The sequence below is a fragment of the Thermobia domestica genome, chromosome 5 (genome assembly GCF_964235325.1).
Source record: "Thermobia domestica chromosome 5, izTheDome1.hap1.1, whole genome shotgun sequence".
NCBI lineage: Eukaryota > Metazoa > Arthropoda > Insecta > Zygentoma > Lepismatidae > Thermobia > Thermobia domestica.
Window position 1 is genome coordinate 180,863,127 of NC_137458.1, and position 24,047 is coordinate 180,887,173.

The following is a 24,047-nucleotide window of genomic DNA, read 5'->3' on the forward strand; positions in this document are numbered from 1 at the left end:
TACTTCAGCCATGTTTTGGCTGAACCTCTTGGGATCGGCGAAAATGCGCACTGGACAGCGATTGTGATTCATTAGGAACTTAAGTTAAAATTTCCCTCAGAAATGATTTTTAAAGAACCCATTTGTACCGCCCGTCTTTTCTTAGTATTCGCTCCACTCCCTGGACGAATGGACAAAAAAGCCTACTTGCTTGCATGGGGGCCCGAAGAATGTTTTTAGGGTGGCCATCTCCCTCGTTACTATATTACGTTTGGTATTTTTATTTGTATTAAGAAAATCTTAAGAAATTATACATATACATTATACTTGTCGTAAGCCAGCTGGGGCCTGGCCCTTTCGTCCCCTTTTGGGTGCCCATGCTTGCTTCAACTTTGATAATGTGCATTTCATTTACGGTGATCTTTCTCAACCCTTAACTGTTGAGAAAGGAATGAAGAGTCTGTTATATTTGTATTTTGTGCATATGGTGGGATTGTGGAAAGAATACCAGTCTTTAGCTCTACGGTCATAGTGCTTAATACAACATCTATTGGAAAGCTAAATTTACATTGATGTTATCTCATATTCGTAAAATATCCCTTTTCCCTCTTTAAAAGATCTATCCTGTGCCATGGAAATTTTCCTCAAACTAGCATCTCTTGTGAGTGTGGCATTGGCATCAATTTCTAGAGGATATCAGGCTTAGCGCCTATTTTGAAATCTCCCTGTATGTTGTTATTGTTCTTCAAACAAGAAATTGTAATTATTAAATAATAAAGAAGAGACTTCCCTATGTTGTCACCTCATCCCAATACAAATTCATGCTTACCATTCTCTTCCGAGTTTCCGTAACTTCATCAAAACAAGCTCAGCCACGCCGTTTCAGCAATTAACAAACTTCCCTGTTGACCAAGATAATTGTGATGAGCTAGTCATCCACGTGCGGAGCACCAGGAAGAAGCGAAAGCAAAAAAGTAGAACAAAACCAGGGGACACGGGACCCTCGAGGTGAGAAGTGTACAGAAGCCGCCAGAAACACACTTTGGACCCCTATTCAGAAGAGTCGTCGTAGCAGCAATTGAAAGTCGGTCGGCACGCCTGGGCCCTCACCAACCATTGCATGACAGAGGTGTCATTCTGAAGAGGCCAGGACATCTGGGAGCTGTTGCCCTGAGGTCGAGAGGTTCTTCACTCTCGAACGTGAGGTCCGGGATCGATACCAGACGGAAACACTCAACGAATTGGAGGATAAGGCTTCACCCGATATTTGAAGAGGCTCATCATATCGAAATAGCTGAGGTACAGTAAAACCTTTTCCTTTCCTAACCTTTGTGTCTCTGTGATTTCTTCTATTAGAAAACATGCATTTCATTTCATTCATCCCCAATTAATTACTTCAGCGCTGTACTGTTCAGATCCCCACGTACTTTCTCTCTTGTCATGCGAAGTGCTATCCCCACATTCTTTCAGTAAAGAACTGATAATTGAGCAAATAACTGTGGTTGTAACTCCACAGTACAGTACAGCAAGAAAGTGATGTGCGAGTCCATTTCATTTGTAAAGGGGTGTTTTACAGCCAACCAAGCGAAGATTCGACTTTATTGTCCTTTTGATGTATTTTATCTGTATCTCAGTCTGTACAATATTTATTCGAAGCTATATGAGGAAAAATTTTCATAATAACATTTTTAAAATGAATATTTACATTTAAAACAAAATTCATTTTTCTAATTTGGCACCCTGTTCACCTGGCGCCTCCTGCGAACGCGTAGTTCGCAGGATTCAAGATCCGGCCCTGCAGTAACAATGGAATTCTGTATTACCGCCCGACTATCGTTGTTGTGAAAACATTCATCATAATATGACGTAGGAAAATGAGTTACATTAAGGTCTAAGATCTAATATCAAAGTTGAAACATCGCAAGTAAAACAAAAACATATAATAGCAAAAAGTTTTGAAAATAATTTCAGTTTAAACTAGCTGCGACTACATTTAATTCAAAATTGAACTTCTGGAGCGCAACATATGAGCGTAACTAAAAGAAAAAATCAATAAGAACAGTCGGGATTTGAACCTAAAGAAAACAAGTAGGAGTCCCTTATACTAACCATTCATCTACTATATTTTGTTTACTAAAAATATTTTCCATGCAGCAAAATGCCATTTCACACTGAAACATTAACAACATAAGTTTTCAAGAAAATTTGCCAAAGCTTATGTATTAAAAGTATCCCGGTATTCGCCCAGTGGTACTGCAAAATCACTAGTCAGGATGCCTCGTATCGAAATTTGAACCTGGAGACTTCCAATTACAAAGGTCAACGCTAACCAGTAACCTACGATCGCTCAGTAAATTACTTTTCTGTAATTATTTTTGGAAAATGTTTATTATTTTCATGAAGCAAAGAGTGCATCTTCTACTTGGGTTGAGAACTATATACTATACTTCTAAGAGTCAACTAATAGTTGATGTTTATTATTTCCGTCGATTTTCTACGTCTGCTAAGTTATTTCAATTTTTTTAAGTTTTCCCTTCCGGTTATGACAATGATTAGAAATGAAGAGTCCTCTTCTTACACAATTCTTGATCATTGTAACATTTTTTAGTCTAAATTCTGAATTATTGAAAATATTTAAATTAGTTAGAATGAAGAGGATAATACTAAGAAACATGATTAGAAAAAAAAGAAACATTGTTGTTTAACGAATTGATAGAATCAAGCTTTTTCAAAACATAAAAAATACTGTTTGGTATGAGATGATCATGGAAAAAGTAAAAATAGCCATCGAGGACACACTAACCAACCACTGTACGCAGATAAGTCAAGGTTCGTTAACTTGAAAATGAAATGAAATGAAATCTTTGAGTTTTACGTCCCGCGGTTATGCTGGTTAGGCTAAAGGAGACTGTGATGATGAATAATGAATGAAATGGTGGAATGAAGAAAGTGGGAGGAAACGGGAGAACTCCGAGAAAACCCATGCACACGGTGTTTATCCACCACAAAGTTCACTTGGCGGGGACTGGGATCGAACCCGTGACCCCAAGCACCAGAGGTGAACGTTCTATCACTGATTCGTTAACTTGGTAGACGTATATGAAGAAATCACTAAAAGAAAATAGCTGATAGCTTTACGCCTAACCATCTCAGCGACCTCGAAACTATGAACTCTACATGAACATCAGTTGTCGTTTTCGATCATTTTATATGTTACTCCCTTCCAAGGTCGCAAAGTGTCTTGTCCCTTATCCCAATGCATGAAAAGCAAATGATATTTTCGCCAGCCAGGGGCAGGGAAGGAAGAACGCACACAACTCGCTGTATAGCTTTAGGGCAAATACCTAAAGGCACAAGCAATAAACCACTTGACCAAGAGCAATGTTGCCAAACATAAGACAGGGAAAGCCCACGCTCAGCCTGTTCGACACAAAATCACTGACCCTTCGAACAAGATAACATAATTGCGCTCTCAGAGTCAGGTTTTAATTGCATTTGTGTTGAAGTACGTTTTCTTTGATTTTTAAACATTTGATGAATTTCTTACACACTGTTGTGTATGATATTTTCTATGTGGAATATTATTAAATATTTTCTACTGTACACATTGTGTAAATAGAAATCATCTGTATTTCTTACATTGACTTTGAAAACTTTAGCAATGCCCTCATGCGCTGTGTACGACTTTAAAATGAACACACGAAATAGAAAAGTTGGTGAAGCGAATGTGAAGTTCCGTTCATTTCCAAAGCAGGGAGATTTACAGCAATTGTAAAGCAATAGGGGTGTAATTTTGTCATCTGTGGTTGGACCCAAAAAGCCGTAGGTCCACGCTGCTTATGCCCTTAGCAGAGCTGAGCTGATTTTGAGTTTAACATCCCGTTCAGCAGCGAGGCTATATGATATGTAGACCTACTGGTTAACGTGGAATCCGAATCACATGAGCTCCCTCCGGGAATCGAACCTGGGTCTCCCACGCCAAACGCGCGTACGCTAAACTTGTGCCCTTAGTTCTATGAATTTTACCAAATGAATGAATATCTACATATTTTAACACAGTATATGAGTTCTTTGCTATATTGCTTTTGTAGTAATATTTTTGTCATTAATTTGCTTATTATGTATCTTTCTATATAAAATAACAAGTTCTGGCTGGCTGATTGATCAACGCTAGGCCAAATCGCTTAAGCTAGAAACTTGAAGTTTAGAAAGGGCATATGATTTGTAATGTAAGGTCCCACTAAAAGAAGAATATTTGGAAATTTGAAGGGAAAAGGGAGAAAGAGGAGTGGCAATTATCTTAAAATGCCCATACCTTGGAATCTTTCAGTGTTAACGACATGAAATTTGGTATATGGACTTCTCATTTAAAATAATTAGATATGTATGTAAGCGTTTTTATGATATTTGCCCTAGAAAGGAAGAAAATAGGGTAAAGTTACAATTGTTATAATTGGATGGTCATAACTCGAAAATCGTTAAGGTTATTGACATGAAAATTTGTTGAGTTGATTTTGAGTTTAACGTCCCATTCAGTAGCGAAGCTATATGAAACGTTAACCTACTGATTAACGTGGAATTCGAAATACATGAGCTCCCGCCGGGAATGAAAATTGGTGTTTAGGTTTTGCAAGTAAAACAATTAAAGACATGTTCCTGCGTTTTTTCATTTTTCCTTAGAAAAAAAAGGTTTAAATTGTAATTGGTAAAATAGAATGGCCATATTCCAAAATCCCTTAAGAGTAGAAACATCCTGATTAAAGATTATTTCAGCGTTTTATATATATATATATATATATATATATATATATATATATATATATATATATATATATATATATATATATATATATATATATATATATATATATATATATTACGGTTAGAAGAAAAACAGCAGGAAGACAAAGTTGGGAGTTGAAATTGTTACAATAAGATAGCCATATCTCGAAACCACTTAAGATCAGAGGTCTTAGGGATATGAGAAGTGAGAGGTCGGAGAAAGAGCAAATGCAAGCGTCTGGGGCCGGACTCCCCGCCTAGCCGAAAGCAAGTTATGCAATAAAAAAAATTTGCATCAGTTAGACTTTACACGGCGGTTTCTGGGTGTTGGTTTTTGAAGCTCCAAGTTAATCACATAACTTCAATTTACATGTCTTTATTTTCTAAAATTCAGCAGTTGTTTATAAGTGGGTATTTTGGACTCAAATTTTACATTTAAATTCATATGTTTTTTCGTTATTTATATCTGGTATCAACTTTGTTTTCTATATCCAGAAAGATAGAAGAAATTTTCGATTATTTTGACATGTTCCTGTGTCTCCCATAATAGAACTAGAGGTGATACGGGTTTCGATTCCCGTCAGGAGTCGTGTGGTTCGGGTTCCACGTTAAGTCGTAGATGTACGTCTTGTATAGGGTAGTAGCTGAAAGACACGCTGAATTCTATATCACCTCACCTCGTGACATATTCTACGTTTGCATAATTTCTAAACCACTTTTCTTTCTTTCAATCTCCTCCTTCCTCTTAGGACACGCATAGGTTCAAACAGAAACATTCTTCACGGTTGGAGGACGCAAGGCTACTGTACCATACGCGTACAACCCTTATGGGACTAGGTAGTGAGTTGCGCAGTTTGAGTAGCACGCACGAATAAACCACGCTTACATTTATTATATATAATTAATAAAATCTCATATTAGGACTTACTCTGCACGTCAAACTTTTAACATATGTGACTTTTTAGATTCTGTTCTTCTTCTGCTTTATTATTATTATTATTATTATTATTATTATTATTATTATTATTATTATTATTATTATTATTATTATTATTATTATTATTATTATTATAGCTATATGAAGCAATTATCTCGGCAAACTTGGTTAATACACACCATTCGGCAACCGGTAGTTGTAGAAATGTTGCTTTTCCGACAGTAGTTGTTAGCTCAATCGGTAGAGCGCTGAGCCATGGATTCAAGGGTTGCGAGTTTGAACCTAGTCTAAGTCAAAAGATTTTTTTCCTGATATAATTCTTGAAATGGAAATGTTTATCTCTTCGCCTTTATCTCGTAATTCTGAATAGAGATGTTTGGATGTGAAAGAAAAAGTATACTAGAATATAAGAAAAGAGAGGTAATTTACATGATACCTTTTACAATTTTTAACTATATTTTCACCTATCTAGGACGTTTCTAAAAAGTTCAGACTTCTAGAGCTCCTTTTCGCTCTCCTATGTGTCCTTTAACTAATTTCTACAGTTACTTAGAGAATCACATATACATATATTACAGATGTCGTATCTCTTTCTCTTCTCTCTACATCATGTCTGGAGATGAATGTTTTGACAATAGGTTACAAACACGATTTTAAAAAATAATACGATCTGCGATATCAGTGATACATATTGTGGTGTTCAACTTAACATATAAAACAATAAATAGAAAAACTGAGAATACGAATCTTTTCGTGCACTGATGCTTCAATAACAGTGAACTGATGCTTCAAATCTGTGTCTTTACTCCCTTCACCTATGTTAATTCCCTAGTCAAAATAAAAACTCTTCAAAATTAATCACAAATTCTTATACAACCATCCCTTCCTTGGAGTACTGCGCGGTCACATACCCGTCACTGCGATGTAAAGGCACTTATGGCGACGAGGATACCTAAAGGACGTATCTAGAACATGACAGATGTATGTCCCAAGTGACGACATAAAAAAATGACTGTTAGAGTGAGAAACTGAGGTAGGTATATAAATGCTATATTCGTGGTACATAGTTGCGCATATCAATTAGGTGTAACAAGTACCTAAAACTAGGTAGCTGAAGTACATACTTAGCACATAAGTATCATATTTGCCAGGTGTCGGATACCTGAAATGTAGCTGGGACACCGAAATGGCATATGCCTAGCACATCTTGTGCTGTTAGGGTATTCGAACTGCCAAACATCCTCGTTTCTAGAATTCCAACAGTATGACTAAACCCGCATGACCACGTGGGTAACTTACAACAGAGTACGTTGCAATATTGCTAATAGAATCGCTCCAAACGCATGTTCACACTTGGAACTTTAAATAGACATTTTATGCTTTTTCAGTAACTTCAACTAAAGATATTGACTGGTATTGCATATTGGAACTGTGGATAAAGTGTGAATTCTATCCTGATCGCAGAATTACGCAGTTTAATCTTCTAATCTTCTTTACACTTCGCATATATTTTTGTGAATGTTCCGAAATACCTGTGTAGTGTGTTGAGTCATTTTCCTTCTAATTTCCCTGAAATATTTTTCGCCTAATTTTTTGACTGACTAAGGTTTCATAACAATAAAGGTTTTTTGCTTATAATTTTCTCGATTTGCATTATTTTTTCTCAAAAATCATAAACATTTATTCATTACTACACTGCTTTGTCAAAGAAAGCACAAAGAAGCAATAATATATGAAGAAAACTGAGTTAGTAATATAAATGTGGAAGTTACAGTATAATGCGAACTTCTATTTTGCGGGACATAATACATGTGAACTGGACTCTCCAAACACGTATTGGTTAGATGGAGTAAATAAGTGAAATAGGCTATATTGTTTCCCTTCAGCAATGAACGTCAGACATTTTAAATCAACGTAGATAGAATATGAACTCTGCTGGCAATGTGTAATAATGACTTGAACATTATAGTACGACAAATTATTACTTGATTTGAAGTTGATTTCTTTTAGTCTAAAGTGAAAATACTACAGATAAAAATAAACATAAATCTTTTATTTGAATTTGATCTCTTGATTCAAAGATCCTTTCCAATAAGTAATGTTGTGCTTGAATGTATGAACAAAATATATTTTGTATATCAGACACATATAATTTTTGTTTTCTCTCTTTCAGTATTCTAGTGATCCCTTAGCTAAAAGACTGAAGGAAAATTTCATGGATGTCACAAATGCAACATTTCTCGACACTAGCGAAGGCTTAAAACAAATTTGTTCCGAGAAAGCCATAATCCTAGGATTTTATGATGCTCTGAAGTCAAAACTAAAAGATGCTCCGTGTAAAGTCGTATATCTGAAGCAGGGAACAGACGAGGACAGATGGGGCTACGTTGGCATAGCTGGGGATCCTTTGAAACCAATTTATAACAGAAGGTATTGTCCAAAAATAATTTCTGGTAACGTAAATAATTAGTAATAGCAGTACTATAAGAGAAAATGTATAGCTATTCTTCAAATTACATAATTTGTATATAGTTTTCTTCAAAAGATAAAAAAGCATACCGCCAAAAATCCGCAATTATGGTAGTTGCGGCGAGTCACGATGTTTCTTCTGATTACGCGTTTGATCGTAAGAATCATTATTTCACAAGATGTTTCTATAAAAATTAAGCAACCACATGCAATTTAAGTGAATGTGAATTTATTTATTTATTTAACCTATAACTCTTATTTTATATTGAAGTACGAAATGTTCATATATATAATTTGATTTCGAAGAGAATGTACATATGTCTAAAATTAATAATAATAAGGGAAATTCCTCTACAGATTTTTAAAGTAGTTATGTTAAAAATGAAAGTACATTTTTTAGCAATGAGATAAAGAGTAAATTTAAAGGTTTTAAAAGCCTAATACATGGAAATTCTTAATTATTTTCAAGAAAACACTAAGAGAAGATTAATACAACTAAGGAAGGTTTCTTAAATATTTTAATTAAAATAATTTTAGAATTTTCCTCTATATCGTAATAAGTGTATGTGTGTGTGTGTTGGCGCGTGTTTTTCCCTCTAAACTTCGTACATATATTATTACTCTTTTAATCATTATTAAGTATTAATCTCAACTCCCCATATATCATTGTTTTTTTTAATTATTTTTCACGTATGTATTTGTTCTGTGTTTGTGTATTTGTGCTACGTCAACTTACATCCACAAATCTGTCTCACCATCTCGTCAAGTGACTTCTTTTTCAAAGAACTTATCATACTAGGAACCTATAGAACATCTACAGTGTATGTGTATGTTCTTATTTTCTTTATTCCTGCAATATCATACTATTCGTCGTCGATTAATTTCGTAACTCTCACTAGATTTGGTTTTATATATATGCCTAACTAGATCCTTTATTTGTATTCCAGTTAGAAAAAACATTTATTATTTGATACAATATAACACAAAATTCTGCTATATAAGCTTGAGGAATGTAGCTATTTAGGTAACATAAAATATACTGTCCAAAATTGGAAACTTTCAAAGTGAATGCCATAAGAAACGGTCCTAGGGTCAATTATATTTTAAATATTTTAAATATATGAGAATGGTTGATTTTTCGTTTAGTATCAATTGCGAGAGTTTGGGGAGAGGAGAGTGTTTACAAAAGGAAGATTTCGTCCAAAGCTTTTCCCGGGGGGAGAGTTCCTAGCATTGCTGCTACGTTCCCTCTTTGCACAGCCATACTTATTCTTAGTATAAGATAGGATGAAGCTCGGATGTCGCCTGTGTTAAGAGTTATGCGGTATCCAACTTCATTAATGAAGTTTAGACCTTCCTGACCCCAGGAGCCACAAGTTTCAATGGCTATGGTGACGAAGTGGTATTTGTCCAAGAGGTTGTTATATTTTCGTCTCTTTTCATATTCTCTGTGAGTTGCAACCGTCCCAGTTTTTGTGGAAGATGAAGGAAGATTAGAGGGGGCTAGGGTATCGGTACAAGTGAAATCCTATATTAAAGCCTTACCTCGTTTCCAAGTCACCAAAGACATTCCGTCAGGTCTCTAGCCATCAGAGCGACTACAACCCATTGGCTCTCTCACGGAAGGCCTTCCAGAAGAGATGAGGGATCTCATAATGAGATCGTTAAAAGTGGAGTGTCGAGAGTATCTGCCAGCACTGTGAACACATGCTAGGCCATGTACACCTTTCTTTTCCACTAAACTTCCGCAAGCAGGGCATTGGTGTTGTTCATAGACATCTGCTCCCAAACGTAACGCACAAGCGATTCGAGAACTTTCGTCGGGAAGATGCAGCCCTAGGGATGAAGATGGGATAGCTTGTAACCAAGCACCTGCTTCAGGGGAAGAAGTAGCAAGAAGACGTGCCTTTTCTTCAGTATTGGTGGAGGGCTGAAGAATAGAAGATAATCTGGAGTCTATAAGAGGAGCGTCCCATGAAGATTGAAAACTTCTCTTATCAAGATGAGGTAGATTGAGTCCGCCGCACGATATCCATTGGGAGATACAATCATTTATTTCAGCTTCTGAATCCTGATTAATATCCTGCCGAAGAAGAGAAGTTATTAAAGGCATAGAGCTATACATGGATGAAAGGAAAGATGGAATATCTAAGTCAAGGGCTCGACGAATTCCTAGATCTCCGTGATCCACTGGGAGAGATGCTTGTAGCCATGCGTTATCTGTGAGAGAGCAGTTCAGAAAAGATTCTAGACCAAGTCGGATGGATTCATCGTATTGTTCCAAAAGATCTGTCTCACGCCAGGATGGAGAACTACAAAGGAAATATAACAGTCTAGGAATGGCTAATGAGGCCCGTAGGAGATAAAAAGCTGAGTGGGTAGATATCTTAGGTGAGGGAAGAAGAGATCTAATTTAGATATCTTGTCCAATAACAAAATGCGTCGAGTATCAGTGTGTAGCGCTGCACCTAAAATGGAGGCTCTGTCGGATGATATAAGTTGAATTCCAGGTGCAACTTCGTTGAAAAGGGAATAAAGGGTGTTAGCCTGTTCGTTTGAGACTCCCAGGAAACCGACTTCACATTTGCAGAAATTGAGGTGTAATCCAATGTCACGAGATTGAGTACGAATCTTTGACAAAGCTTCGAGGACATCCTCCTTGTCTCCAGCCATAGTCCCATCGTCGAGGTACCAATGTTTAACTCAGTATGGATATTTCTGACAATAGATTGAAATGTTAACGCAAATAAAGCAGGTCCTAGGGGGTCGCCTTCTTGAACACCTCCCTGGGAGAGTATGATATCTTTACCAAAAAATAGATGACTAGGCTGTGAGTAGCACTGATGTATGGAGGCATATATATAAGGGAAGTGCGTTTTTTTAGCTGTAAGCATAGAGCCTCTGTTGATTTCGTTGAATGCATTCCAGAAATCTAGTTTCAAGTACATTTTCTCTTGTTTGTGGGGATGAGAATAATATAGTCGAGCGACATGGGCTGTAACCTCTGAGCCATGAGGAACGCACACTCCCAAAGGATGTGATGACAAGAAAGTAGATAACGGTTCCCTAATTCTTTGGCATATTATCTTAGCTGATAGCCGTTTCCAAACGATACCGACAGCGATGGGACGTATATCCCCACCTTTCTTCCTTAGCGCTATAAGCGACGCTCCGAAAAATAGTGGTCTAATTTCTGTAGGTACATTTCCAATGAGATTGTGTTCATGCATTCTAAACAAAAAATCGCACAGTAGAGCTTCACCTCTCACCTTCAGCATCAGTACGAATATTTTTACAGGTAATATTTGTATTTATTTATTTTAAAAATAATTTTGTTGCCTATCTACCTAGGTAGTTGGTATCTAAAACCGAATCCCTCGAGCGTATTTGAGACTCAGCCCTAAATGCTGACTGTTTTTCTGATCCAGCAATGTCTAGTCTTTTTACAATAGCTCATGCCAATGTCAGATCCCTGGTGCCAAACTCGACGAACTAGATTATGTAATAAATCGAAATGACTTTGATATTGTAATTATTACAGAGAGTTGGGTAGATAGTACCATGCCACCTGCTTCTATAAACATACCTGGCTATTCTGTTTTAAGATCAGATATAGATTTTAAGGGTGGTGGTGGCATCGTTATATACTACAAGTCAAACCTAAATGTTAGAGTGATAGATATCGTCGTTGATAGTAGCGAAATTGAGAATTTAAATATAGTACTGAAACACAGAATCAAACGATTGAGCATTTCTGCTCTCTACCGCGCCCCGCATATCCCTTACATGAGACTTAAAACTGTTGAAAATCTTTTATCTAATTTATATCCACTTATCGACAATCTGTTAGTTGTTGGTGATAGGAATTGTGACTTCTTAGACCCAACAAAATGTTAAACAGTATTCTTAAAGTTCATATTTGATACTTTCGGCTTATCCCAAGTAATAATTGAATCAAGTGGAATCACTGATAACTCGCAAACTCTTCTTGACATTATAACTGTTGATGATACGAACCTAATTCATACATCTCATGTCATGTTCCGATAGGTAAATCAGACCACTGCCTTTCATTTGCACGAATGAACTTGGTAAAACCACGCGATAAAGTTCAATACGTCACATACAGAAATTTTTCCATGTTCGACCAAACTGAATTCGAAAAGGACCTAGAAAATGTAGATTGGTCTTTTCTACAGGATGTCGGAAACATTAACCAAAAGATTGACTTTCTCTCGTCTAACCTTCTCTCTATATATGAAAAATAAGCGCCGGTAAGACTATAAAACTGTCAAGAAAGAGAGCTCCTTGGGTGAGTTCAAACACAAAACTGTTAATGCGTCTCAGAGACAATGCCCTCCGCAAATATAAACGTACTGGCAATCCCGAACATTGGTCATATTATAAGGAGCTACGAAACTTCACGGCACCAGTTCTGAGACAAGAGCGGCAAGCATGTTTTTCTTTGATGTTTAGCGCGCAAAAATTGAACACTAGGGAAACCTGGAATGAACTGAAGCATTGGGGCATTTCAAGTAAACAAGGAAATGCGAACACTTGATAATTTCTTTACAGTGTCGATGATCTCAATACACTAAATAAGCATTTCTGCAGCGTGACTGATGCAATCAAAATATCTAGCGACCTGCTAACTCAAAATCTTAAAAATTTGGAAACGAATTCGATGAGCGATATACTAGAACATTTTGATTTTCATAAAGTCACTGACAATGACGTTAGAAATGCGATAACCAAAATTCATTCTAACAGTATAGCAGCTGATGGAATTAATATTAAAATGATTAAGTCCGCATTGATTTATATATTATCATCCTTAACCCATATTATAAATTATACTCTATAAACCGGGTATATCCTCAGATTTGGAAAGAGGCGCCCGAAACATCAGTTATTTCTGCTTTCAATGATTTAGGCCAATTTGTCTTCTTCCGGTTTCATCTTGGGTTATGGAGAAAATTGTTCATCAACAAATGTTACATTATATAGACTCAAATCAACTACTTCCTAAACTACAGTCCAGATTTCGTGCACGGTATAGTACAGTCACTGCATTGATTAAGATTTCTGATGATATCCTGTGTGAAACTGATCAGCAACTTGTTCTACTTACGCTTCTTGATCTAACAAGGCCTTTCATACGGTAATCATCATTTAATGTTAGCTAAGCTAAAATACTATTGCTTTTCACACATCGCGAGAAAGTGGTTCAGATCATACTTACATGAAAGAAGTCAGCAACTTGTACTTCCTGGTAATAGGTCTCTACTATCACAAACGATGTTTCTAAATGCAGGTGTCCCACAAGGTGTTATTTACCTTATATATTGCTGATCTACCAAAAGTTATTCGGTTCTGTGAACCTCAATTTTATGCAGATGATACCCAACTTTACCTGCCTACAAGTCTTCAAACTCTTGAAAGGGATGTGTCATTGATGAATAGTGATCTTACGGAATCAGCCTTTGGTGTACTTCAAACGGTCTTAAATTAAATCCTGGTAAATCCGTGTATATGGCAATTGGCTCGCGACCAATGTTAAAGACAGTTGTGCACAGAAACATAAAACTGGCGGTGAATGACTCTCTAATTCCACGTGTATTAGTTACTAAAAATTTAGGGCTAATATTTAATGAATTTCTCCACTGGGATGACCATATTCAGTCACAACACAGAAAAGCATTTGGAATATTACGCAACCTGTACAGATTTCGCGAAGATTTCACAGCTACTTGTAAATTACGGCTCGTTTAAACACTAATTTGGTCACTTTTTGATTATTGCGATACTCTTTTCGGTCCCAAATTACCAAACAAACTTGTTTACAAAATTCAACTAGCTCAAAATTCTACGTTAAGATACGCTTTCTGTACTAAGAAAAGATCTCATATACTTCCTGTTTTAAATGAGCATGATATTTCTACAATGTTTCATAGAAGATATTTGGATTATGTTTGCTTTATATACAGGATCTTAAAAACTGAGAAACCAGATTATTTGTTCAGTAAGTTGAGTAAACGTACTAATTACCACACCCAGTTACTACATCCAGTTGATTACACCCAGCTACAAAAGTAATTCCCCTCTAATTCTATTACTTGGGGTCCAGATAATTTGCAGTCGTGAGAACGCCTAGACAGATGCAACTCAACTTACACGTGACTTTCCTCGGCACTGACAGCAGTTGGTAGCTCTGATCTACGTGTTTATGCGAGTAAAATTGTAAAGTAGGTGACTAACGAAACAGTTAGTTCTCCATTCTAAGATCAATCTCTCTGGTTCAGAACGTGTTGTCCAATGAATATCATACGTTAATCTCAATATTATTGTGTATGTAATGTATTTTTTTATTATATAGTGTATAATCAAAGAAATAAAAACACTGATCACATATGAATCAGAAAAAGCTTGAAAGTAGCTGAAAATATCAAATCTAGAACAACTGCTGGAAATAACTTTGTAAATGATTGCCTTCATTGAGGAACCTTCTCCAATTCTCCTCATTCCAATATCTTCTTCTTTCTGGAAGAGAGAAGTTCTTGCTTATCACACTGAGTATGCATTGAAATTGAAACAAGAAAGCTTGAAAAAGCTTCAGCCTGTCCGGGATTCGAACCCGGGTCCACCAAATAAAAGTTCAATACGCTAACAACTCACTCAACGCGCCATTTAAATTGCACCCAAACTAACACCTAGTTAAACTCGTATCATGGAAAAATATAAACAAAATACTCAAATATAACAAAAATATATGTGAGTATAATATAAATGAAATTATAAATAAGAAAATATAAGCTACTTGTCTGACTGTCTTAATAACTCCCTCGAGATTTCCTTGTTTAACTCAAAAACAAGTTATATAAACGTTGCTCAATGAAGAAAGTATCAAGAAATGTTCTTCAGTTGATCCTACGTCATCGGTAGAGCCGTAACTTGTGGGGGGGGGGGCAACTTCCCTCCAGAGAAGCCCCCAGACGTTCGAGGGGGCCCAATTTCAGACAAAATTTTCTTACCCCATATCCGATAGGAACATGAAATTAGAAATGAAGCATCAAATCGGGTTGCTACATTACATAAACAAAATAGCACACAAAAGGTAAATAGAACAAAAATGAGTCGTGGACCCATTTAGGTAATATTTATCTGTATGGCTGTGAGATTTACCAAAATTGTTCCCTTAATAATTTTGCTATGTATGCAGTGGGCCTAGGGAGTAACTAACGGAACCGCAGACCTTGTCGTGCGGGAGAGACCACAGGCTCCGGTGAGCCCATAAAGATTAAGAGAAAGTTGGAGAGAGGAGGCACAATAATTAGAAATAAACTTTTTCTAGGGACCCAAATAAGCTTATTAATGCTTGCCCCCCCATAAAAGAGTTGATTTTGAATTTAACGTCCCGTTCAGCAGCGAAGCTATATGATACGTGGAACTATTGATTAACGTGAAATCCTAACCACATGAGCCCCGCCGGGAATTAAACCCGAGTCTCCCACGCCAAAGGCCGCCCACCAGAAAATAATCTAAGTTACGGTGCTGGTCATCAGTTGCAGGGATGGTCCCGACTTACATTACATTTCGTTTTTAATATAACTTCCAATTTCAAAAGAAGAAAAGACGACAGATATTATTTTCACATTCTTTAAGTTGTATCAACACGTGTAGAAATAGACAGTTCTATGTTTATGTTCCATAACTACTAGTTTATTTTCTTATATTCATATGAGGAGTTTGTGGCAAATGGAGGCCACATGATCACGAGGCGCAATCCACTAGGGATTCGAATTATCTGAAGAGCAAGGTCGGAATTTTAATTGTCCTCAGTATTTCTGTGTTCGTGTTCCTGTAGTGTTTGGAAAACGTCGATAGGAGATGAAGTGCCAGTGGCGAACAATACTCCGGTTGGGGAGATTTGTTTAAAAGAAGTTGTAAAAGCAGGAAACTCCCATTGCGGCTACTTGGGTTCAAATCACGTCGTAGAAGTTATTAATTTTTCTGAATGGGAAGATAATGTTTATGTAATTGCTGCTATAATTGTCATTCCGTTATTATTATTATTATTATTATTATTACCACAGAAGGAAAGAAAAAGTAACATAGTCGAAGGTATTCATAGGAACAGAAAAGATATAGAGCATGTCAGATGTTTCTTAGGTTTATATATGAACGCAAAAATATTATTACGTTTACAGATTTACAGATAGAATTATCATATCATGACAAGAAATGGAATATAAAGATTTGGTAGCTCATGACAACCATGCGTTTTCTTTCGCGCTTCTTCTAAATAGAAACGAGAGTTGACATCTAAAATAGGATAATTCTCGTGGCTAGCGATCCCAATTATAAGTTCGATCACTATTAGCAATTTGTGCACAGCAACGAACAATTCCTTGGAACTCAGTGTTGGCCCATACTACAGCAGTAAGGACGTGTATAGCCCTTATATGTTCATCAACTCTTGTCCAAACACGTTACTTGTCAGACAGTTACGAAGGTTGATACAGATGACGTAATTTTCTGTTATTAGCGTTTCACCTGTAAAGGAAGTTGTCTCAACTCTTAGACCCAGAGAAATTGAATATTTTTCATGTTAGTATACATCAGAAATACCAGTTTTGTTGATTGTAAAAGTTTACTGAATTCCCACACCCGGAATCGATCTCGCGTCGTCAACATTATGAAACAAACACTTAAGCCACTGCTCTAAGAAAACATTGTACTGGGAGAAGGAAAAATGGAGCTGTACTGAGTTCAGTAATTACACAGTTTTACGATTCTAGTGTAATAATGCTGAAACAGTCTAATTACTGTCGTTATAAAATAAGTATTATGCAGAAAGAATAGTCCAGAGAAGTCAACTCTAAATTGACAACTCATCTGTGCGGAGGCGCCGCCATCTGCTCTCGCTTCGGGCCCTGATTTTTCACGGCACGGCATTGGACAAATACTTATATTGATTGGAATCTGGTGTTTCAGGGCATTGGATTATTTATTTTTTTTAAATTTAATTCATTTAACGAACGTCTGTGCTCACTGCATTGTAGACAGCATCTTCTGACGCGACAAAACGCCAATGAACCACAAAATACTCCCTCAAAATATGTTAAATCGCCTATATCTGTGATTTGATTACATTAAGGTGAGTCTGAAAAACACTAAAAAGGTACCAGAAAATTACCCTGAAGGAAATTCGAACCACCAACCTTCTCATTAGTGGGCGGGTGTTTTTCCGATTTCGCCGCGGAGATGATGAAGGAGACATCTCTTATAAAGGGATAAGCCGTTGAGATCGTTTTAATCTGGACAATCAGAGTGCTCTTTTAACCGTATATATGAGACGATAACTGTTTGGGATAAGATAAAATGTAATTTTATAACAAAATGACGAGTGTCTATTTACTTTATTTCATAGTTCTCCCATACTTACTTTCTAATGATCGACGACATTTACCATCTAAATTCATACAATTATCGCACTCGAGATTTTTCATTTCATGATGTTGAGGCAGTGGTTATATTTGACCCCCGGAGCTCACTTTAGGAACATTTCGTCAGGAAAAAATAATATACAATAATAACAGCATGCTCATGACTGGCGATAGTTCGTGTTGGTCCCTTCGCGATGCTCCGCGACGAATCGAAACAGCGCGGACCCAAACGAATCCTCGCTGCGACGCGGTGGGAACTTCAACAACCCGACGCGACATATCTGTTTCGACTCGACGAAACCCTGCCGGCAGTACAACACCGTCTGGTCTTTATATTGACGATCAACGTTTACCCGCAAGTGGGCAACAAGGTGTTGGCGACGTTTACGGCATGGGGTAGGTCCATTTTCATATAGCCTCTCTGCTGAAAGGGACGTTAAACTCAAAATCAACTCAACCAAAAGTACAGTGCTTCGCATCATGTATCCATATATGCTTACCATGCGCTTTATACTAATTGCTAAAAGCTTGTTTATTATATGGAACGCATAGAGCACAGAGCAATGAACCCATTATGTTGTGAGAAAAATAGACATAAAATTTGTAATGTAAGCTTCTGTATGTTGGTCTACGTACCTTGATTTGGGAGTTTCAAATTTCATCCGCTTTTAAACTGAGAAGTATCGATAATTCAACAAGGAAATAATTAGACCATGATAATTTAATTGAAATTCATCGTAATTTTGCCCATGACAAAGACTTTACCATTTTATATCATAAAGGTCAGATCCATCATTATTGTAACAGAGCGGAGCTTGAGAGATTGACCGTAGAAATTCAAACTCCGATTAGTTAGAATTTGGCAACCTGGTTTTATTACAAGTATACACTCTTTTGTCGGTAGAAAAGAGGACGTGGATCATGTGTCAGAGTTGATGACGATGTGTTTTAGTGGATCAGTGTTTCATATGGATAGTAGTTCGGAGTGGGTTATGGTGGGTAGTGGGTCATGAAGAGCCAAGTTGGGTGGTGGATCATGGGACAGAGTGGGTCGCGGTGGGTGGTCGGTCAAGTTTTCATTGACCCACGCCATCTCTGATCAAATCTGAAAACTAAATCAAATAAAGAGCAATACTAGTACACAAAACTCTCAACGTCTTAGCTATTCATGACAAACTATTGCATGATCCGAATAACTCTAGTATATCCACAAACCATCATTTGTCATATTTTACCGAAATACGTCATGACTTTTCTCACAACCTGATATTTGAAATGTTGTTAATACTCAAAGGTCATTGATCTCATTACTTATTCACTTATTCTCTTATGATCATCACAACCTTTAGGGTACTTCCCGTAGATATAGAAAGGTGAAATGTAGTATCCGGGCTTGGTGTAGCGTGCAAGTAAACCAATGAAAAGCAACAGGATAATATTTCCCTCCTCCAAACCCCCTAAAGTGGAGTGTGTTGATTATTCAACAATAAGACTTGAAATCCAATCAGAAAATTCATAAAATATAAAATATGTATCCAAGTCTCGAGTTTGCAATAATAATAATAATAATAATAATAATAATAATAATAATAATAATAATAATAATAATAATAATAATAAGTAGTAGTAGTAGTAGTAGTAGTAGTAGTAGTAGCATCATTGATAAAAATTATATTGTTTATGTAGGATACTTGAAGAAAGTACTTGAAACTACAAACAGCATTTGACTCGATTTTCTTCGTTTTGACTCGACTCGTATCGAAACTCGAGTCAAATTCGAGTCAGGTTGGAGGAAATCTTTGGAGTTGAGTTCTCGAGTCGAGCTCAAAGATGTCTTTTTTGAGTCGAGTCGAGTTTGAGTGAAAACTCGCTCGAACTCGCTCGTGCCCATCCATACAGTTCTTCTTTGCTTTCTAGTTTCCAAAGAAGAAAAGACGATATAAATTAATTTCACATTCTTCGAATTATATCAACACGTCTAGAAATAGTGTGTGCTATGATTATCTAACATAACTACTAGTTTATTTTCTTGTCTTTGTCTAAGGAATTGATTGCAAAGTGTGAGAACAGAGAGCTGCCATTATAGTCAACCGGGTTCGAATCCCGGTGTGACATTTATTATTTTTTCTTGATTGAAATGTTATGTTTACGTAACTGATATTGTAATTCTGCTATTCCTTTATTATTATTATTGCAAAGTCGATACTTGGCTACATATTTTATATTTTGTGAATTTTCTGATTGGATTGCACGTGTTTTTGTTGAATAAATAACACACTACATTGAAAGGGACTTGCGGAGGGAAATATCATCCTGTTGCCTTTTATTTCTTTACTTCATTGCTATACGAAGCTTTACTTCACCTTTCTATATCTACGGGAAGTACCCTAAAGCTTTTGATGATCATAAGACAGTAAGCTTCGTTAAATTAATTAACATAAAAAAATAAGCCAGAGCTCTGAAACACCAAATTCCATTCAATATGAGTATCTCCCACCCAACACAAGTACATACTGATCATGTGTAAAGAATGTTCCTCGAGGTACATTGGAATGTACATGATAGGTACGTGAATAGAGCAATCATGTGAAATACACATGTAAGGAATAAGGTTACTTCCGCCCAAAAGTACGTGCATGACACATACCGAGGAATGTATCTATGATGTGTATATCACGTACCGTGTATGTACTTGACACATTTACGTGGCATTGGCATGTGCCAGGAATGTACTAGGCATGTCAGTAATGTTCCTTAGGGCAGTGCTATGCAACTGGGGGTGCGAGTACTTAAATACTAAAACCTTAACGCTTCATTTTTACGTTCGAATTTAGAAGCTTGTACTTTTAAAAAAAGCCAAGCAACTAACTCTGAAAATATATACCCTCCTCCGGCATCTGTGTGGCAATTTAACTATCTATTAAAATACTACAGTAACATTTACGAGCGACCGAGCTCTAACCTATAACCTTAGCATTCAAACCTTTGATTTACGGTTATTTGTGATTTCACGTTTATAACAAAGACAAATATGTTTAAAAGAGTGTAGTTTAAATAAATTACTGAAATAAATATTTTTCACAAAGTTTATCCTTTTAAATTATTGTTCAAAGGCCTTTGCCTTTAGTAAGCCTTCTCCGAAATACATGCAAATGAATTGTGCTGCCATCTTTGGAGCTCTTTTAAAATACACATATATGTTTCTCGACAATGAGATCTCAGGAACTACAGGCTCTAGAAAGATGACGTTTTCACTGATCGATTGCAAATTTCATGTAGATTGTCCAGTTCTAATTGAATATTTAAAAAACATGGGCACTATTTCTTTAGTACATTTTTACGGGTACATTGGAAGTGTTGAACTTTCAAAAACATAAAATAAAACATCACATCCTAATCAGTACACATTCCAACACCACACTGTTGTATATAGCGGTTGTATATGTCTCCGGCATTTGTTTCATAGCCAAATAATAATGGAAAAGGAAGGATAACCATTTCCTAAAGGATGTCTATATTATCAGGCTGAATTTCTTTAAGGAGTTAGTTTATACTTAAACTTACGTCTTCCCGAAAATTTTATTTAACGTCTAGTTTTAACGTACAGGTTTTGAACTAATTCTCTGCTGTGTAACGTCACAATATAACCATCAATGCTAATTTTATGAGGACAATTCTGCCAGTGGGGTTTAGAATGTTACAACCTAGAGAACGCATCAAACGTCAGAAAATTGCAAAATGACACACACAATAGCTATATTACAATGTGGCTAAACTCAGAAAGTGGCTATAGAAGTGAAAAGCATATGGCTAAAAAGCCACTATTGGCTCTTTGGAAATTATGTGACTAACGACGTTCTCAAAATGGCCAGATCTCGTCACAAAGGGGCTAAATTGGCAACCCTAGTCGCAATACGAAGCAACTTACGCACAACCATGCCATGGTACATGGGGTATGTGCCATTCACATTCCTCACATTCCAGTGAAGCATGTAAAAGTACCTTTCAAGTGTCAGAAATTCCTCGAAAGGCACGTACCTAGCGACACGTGCTATGCATCTGAAATGTACATGTTTCAAGTACCAGGTACGTAAACGGTACATATGGAACTTAAATGGCACGTTCCTAGAATGTACCTGGTTGGGTGGGCTGTCCAATGCCGTGCCGTCGAAAATCAGGGCCCGAGGTGAGAGCATATGGCGGTGCCTCCGTACATATAAGTTGTCAATTTAAAATTGACTTCTCTGGACTATTCTTTCTGCATAATACTTTATTATTTTATCATGACTGAAATTAGAAATTTCAGCATTATTACACTGGAATCGTAAAAGTATGTAATTACTGAATTACATTCTCCATTTTCTCTTTCTCCCAGAGCAGTGATGTCTTAGAGTAGTGGTTTCAGCGTTAGTTTCATAATGTTGGGGATACGAGTTCGATTCCTTGTGTGACTGTTCATAAATTTTTTACAATCTACAAAACTGATACTTCTGACGTATACTAACATGAAAAACATTCAATTTCTCTGGGTCTAAGACTTGAGACGACCTCCTTCACAGGTGAAATGCCAAAACATAAAATTACGTCATCCGTATCAACTTCATTCGTAAGCGTCTGGCAAGTAACCTTTTTGGAAAAGAATTGATGAATACGTAAGGGCTAAACACGTCCTTACTGCTGTAGTATGGGCCAAAAATGAGTTCCAAGTAGTGTTGTAAATAGAAAAAAAACCGTTCGTATTTTTTCAGAAATGTACGCTTTTTTAGAAAAAAAACATTGCCTCTCGTTTTTTTCTAAATTTAGTTTTTTTTTCAAATAGTCATTTGTAATGCATCTTACGTCTATTTAAGTATGAAATACTTTTACGTAGGTGTAATCACCGTAAAATGCAACATAAATTAAACGCTAGATACTAATACGCTACAAATATTTTACAATTTATATGAGTAGCATACCTATTAACAATTCGGGTTTCAGCAGTTTTCGTCAATATCAACTCAGAAATAAAAGCAGAAATGAAATTTTGTTTTTTCGTGAAAGCAGGCCTTTAATAACTAAGAAAATAATGTCACGAACAGTATAAAATTCGAATAACTTGTCTAAAGGTAAAAACTAATACTAATTTGCCTAATGGTATTTTTCTAAATATCATATATGAATAATTTGTAGACTAGATATATATGATATGCAGAGCCGGCTCTACCGTATATGCAACACGTGCATTTGCATGAAGCGGCAAGTTTGGAGGGTCCGACAAAATCTGTCATAAGTATATTATTTAAATTAAATATTTCTTGTTGGAAACAGACTTCATGATGATGGCAGTTACATTTACTAAGCTGACCTATTTGAATACTACATTCATAAATTATGTTTAGGTTGCATTAGTTTAAGGTCACATGGGCAATGCTAAAGCAAATGGTCGAATAAATCCGAGCACAAATTGCTTGATTGTTGTCAAATGCAAGAATTCAATTCTCAAATAGTAGCAAATATCTGTTCCATTTAATAAGTTATCACAATTTTGATATGACAACTAGTCTTGTTTTTGTCAGAAACAAGTTCCTTATCATTGAAGATAGAAACAATTTTTTTTTTAAAAAAAAAAAAGAATGTTAACAGATGTAGAAGAAAAATCAAGAAATAAAAAAAAGAGCAAGTTGCACTGGAATTGCAAACTGATACATTGAGATTGAAGCTCGATATTGAATTCTATAAAAAGGATTACCATCTTTCCTCTGCAGGTGTGTTTGCTTTTACGTTGTTCATGCTGGAGTAGCATACTTAAAATCATTACTTTCAAGATTTTTTCTTTCTGGAGAAATGGAGAGGCGGCAAATTATGCCATTGCACGGGGCGACAAATTGCCTAGGGCTGGCCCTGATGATATGTATATACAAGACATGAATATAGGATGACACAATTTGAAGTAATGCAGGGTGTTTTAAAATTAATATTAGGGTTTTGAAACTTTGTAGTATCTATTACAATTAACTTACAATTATAAATATTATATCAAATGAAAGAGCAACTCACAGTTTTGTACGCACGTATGTACATGCATTGTTTCTTCTGTCTGCCGTTAGAAAGAGCAAGTAGCAAAGACAGAGACTAGAGAGCAGAAAGCTTTTTGTGTCTTAATAAAGACTGAATCTGTACAGTGCAACCGTCTGTGTGAAGAATATTAAGGAGACACTTGCAACTACGTCTTTATCGTTTGCAGTTGCTACAGGTCTAAAGCCTACAGATACGGTTTACGTGCCAATTTCGCAAGTGAAATATTCCTGCATAACGATGAAGATTTTCTGGATTGTGTCGTCTTCAGTGATAAATCGACATTTCACCTAAGATCTAATGTGAACACTTATAATGTTTGCATCTGGTCGTCAGCAAATCCTCAGGAGATGGTACAGTTGAAACGAGACTCCCCTAAA

At 36.4% G+C, this 24,047-nt stretch overlaps 1 protein-coding gene across 6 annotated transcripts in view; it reads left to right on the forward strand.

The window, feature by feature from the left end:
* The window catches only part of LOC145686307 (uncharacterized), a 1,046,376-nt gene that overhangs the window by 766,623 nt on the left and 255,706 nt on the right, over positions 1 to 24,047 (forward strand). For all 6 annotated transcript variants that reach the window (XM_081759457.1, XM_081759458.1, XM_081759455.1 and 3 more), the window contains one exon: positions 7,872 to 8,128. In XM_081759457.1, the coding sequence (XP_081615583.1) occupies positions 7,872 to 8,128 (257 nt within the window). The remainder of the gene's footprint in view (positions 1 to 7,871; positions 8,129 to 24,047) is intronic.